At 33.8% G+C, this 1,037-nt stretch overlaps 1 protein-coding gene across 1 annotated transcript; it reads right to left on the reverse strand.

Moving 5' to 3' along the window:
- Nucleotides 1-206: 206 nt before the first annotated feature.
- LOC11440228 (auxin-induced protein 15A) lies at nt 207-691 on the reverse strand. The gene has a single exon (XM_003607098.3). The coding sequence runs from the start codon at nt 608-610 to the stop codon at nt 353-355; it is 258 nt and encodes an 85-aa protein (XP_003607146.1). The 5' UTR covers nt 611-691; the 3' UTR covers nt 207-352.
- Between the last annotated feature and the right edge of the window lie 346 nt (nt 692-1,037).

Raw genomic sequence — 1,037 nt, forward strand, 5'->3', positions numbered from 1 at the left:
TAATTACATTCTTCTATGCTGGATTATTTTTTGCAATATATACTTTGTTTATGATCGTTAAGCCATACTAGTTACTTTTAACTTTCGATATTTTTGCAACAGAGGAAATCTATTTTATATTCGTCTAGAGATTCTAAACTGAACATCTAGCAGATATGCTTTGATTTTCAGATTTATATTTAAGGGAAAATATAGAGAAGTAATGATGTTATAAATTTCTCATTGAGGTGAACTTTTTCATAAACAAGTATCATAACAACAAAAGATAAATCTTCTAAAGGTGAGAAACTAAACTGCTACAAAAATGGGTCAAATATCTACGTCAATCTTATGGTATCTTCCGAGAGCCAATTCAATTCAAACGAGAAGTGATCTCTAAGAAAACGTCTTCTCTGCAAGGAATAGTGAGACCACCCGTTGGATGATCATATTCAAATTGTTCCTCAGCTTGGCTCAACAATTCTTGGAATGAGGTTTGGTTCAAGTATGATACAGGAATCACAAACCGCTTCATTTTCTCTCCAACATACACTGCTAGATATCCCTTTGGAACATCGACACCTTTTGAAGATGATGCCCTTTTGATGATACTAGGTAAACGAAAACCCATTGTTGTATGTATGTGTTGAAAAGGAGAGATTGGTCTAAAAAAGAAAGACTTGTATTTAGAAGACTCAAGTTTCTGAACTTCAGATGCCTTGGGATGTGAATGATTTTTTGTTGGTGCTAAATGCTTTTGCAGCCATGAATATATATAGATGAAAGGATATGTAACAAACAGTCGGCAACTATAGTGATCAGTGAAGGAGGGCCATAAGATTTGAGTCATGGTTAGACAAGAGCATATGAATGATCACATGGTGTTGTCTTCATGAAGGATCAACATCAAATCTTGTAGTAGAGTTAATGGACATGGTGTATGATGATCTATAGTTATCCATTGCCTTGTATTTTACCAGATGGACATCAGCAGCATTATCATAATGAAGAAAAACATGTCTGAACAATGTTTTCAAAATTATGAAGTACTAGTTATA

Source organism: Medicago truncatula, chromosome 4 (assembly GCF_003473485.1).
Source record: "Medicago truncatula cultivar Jemalong A17 chromosome 4, MtrunA17r5.0-ANR, whole genome shotgun sequence".
Classification (NCBI taxonomy): Eukaryota; Viridiplantae; Streptophyta; class Magnoliopsida; order Fabales; family Fabaceae; genus Medicago; species Medicago truncatula.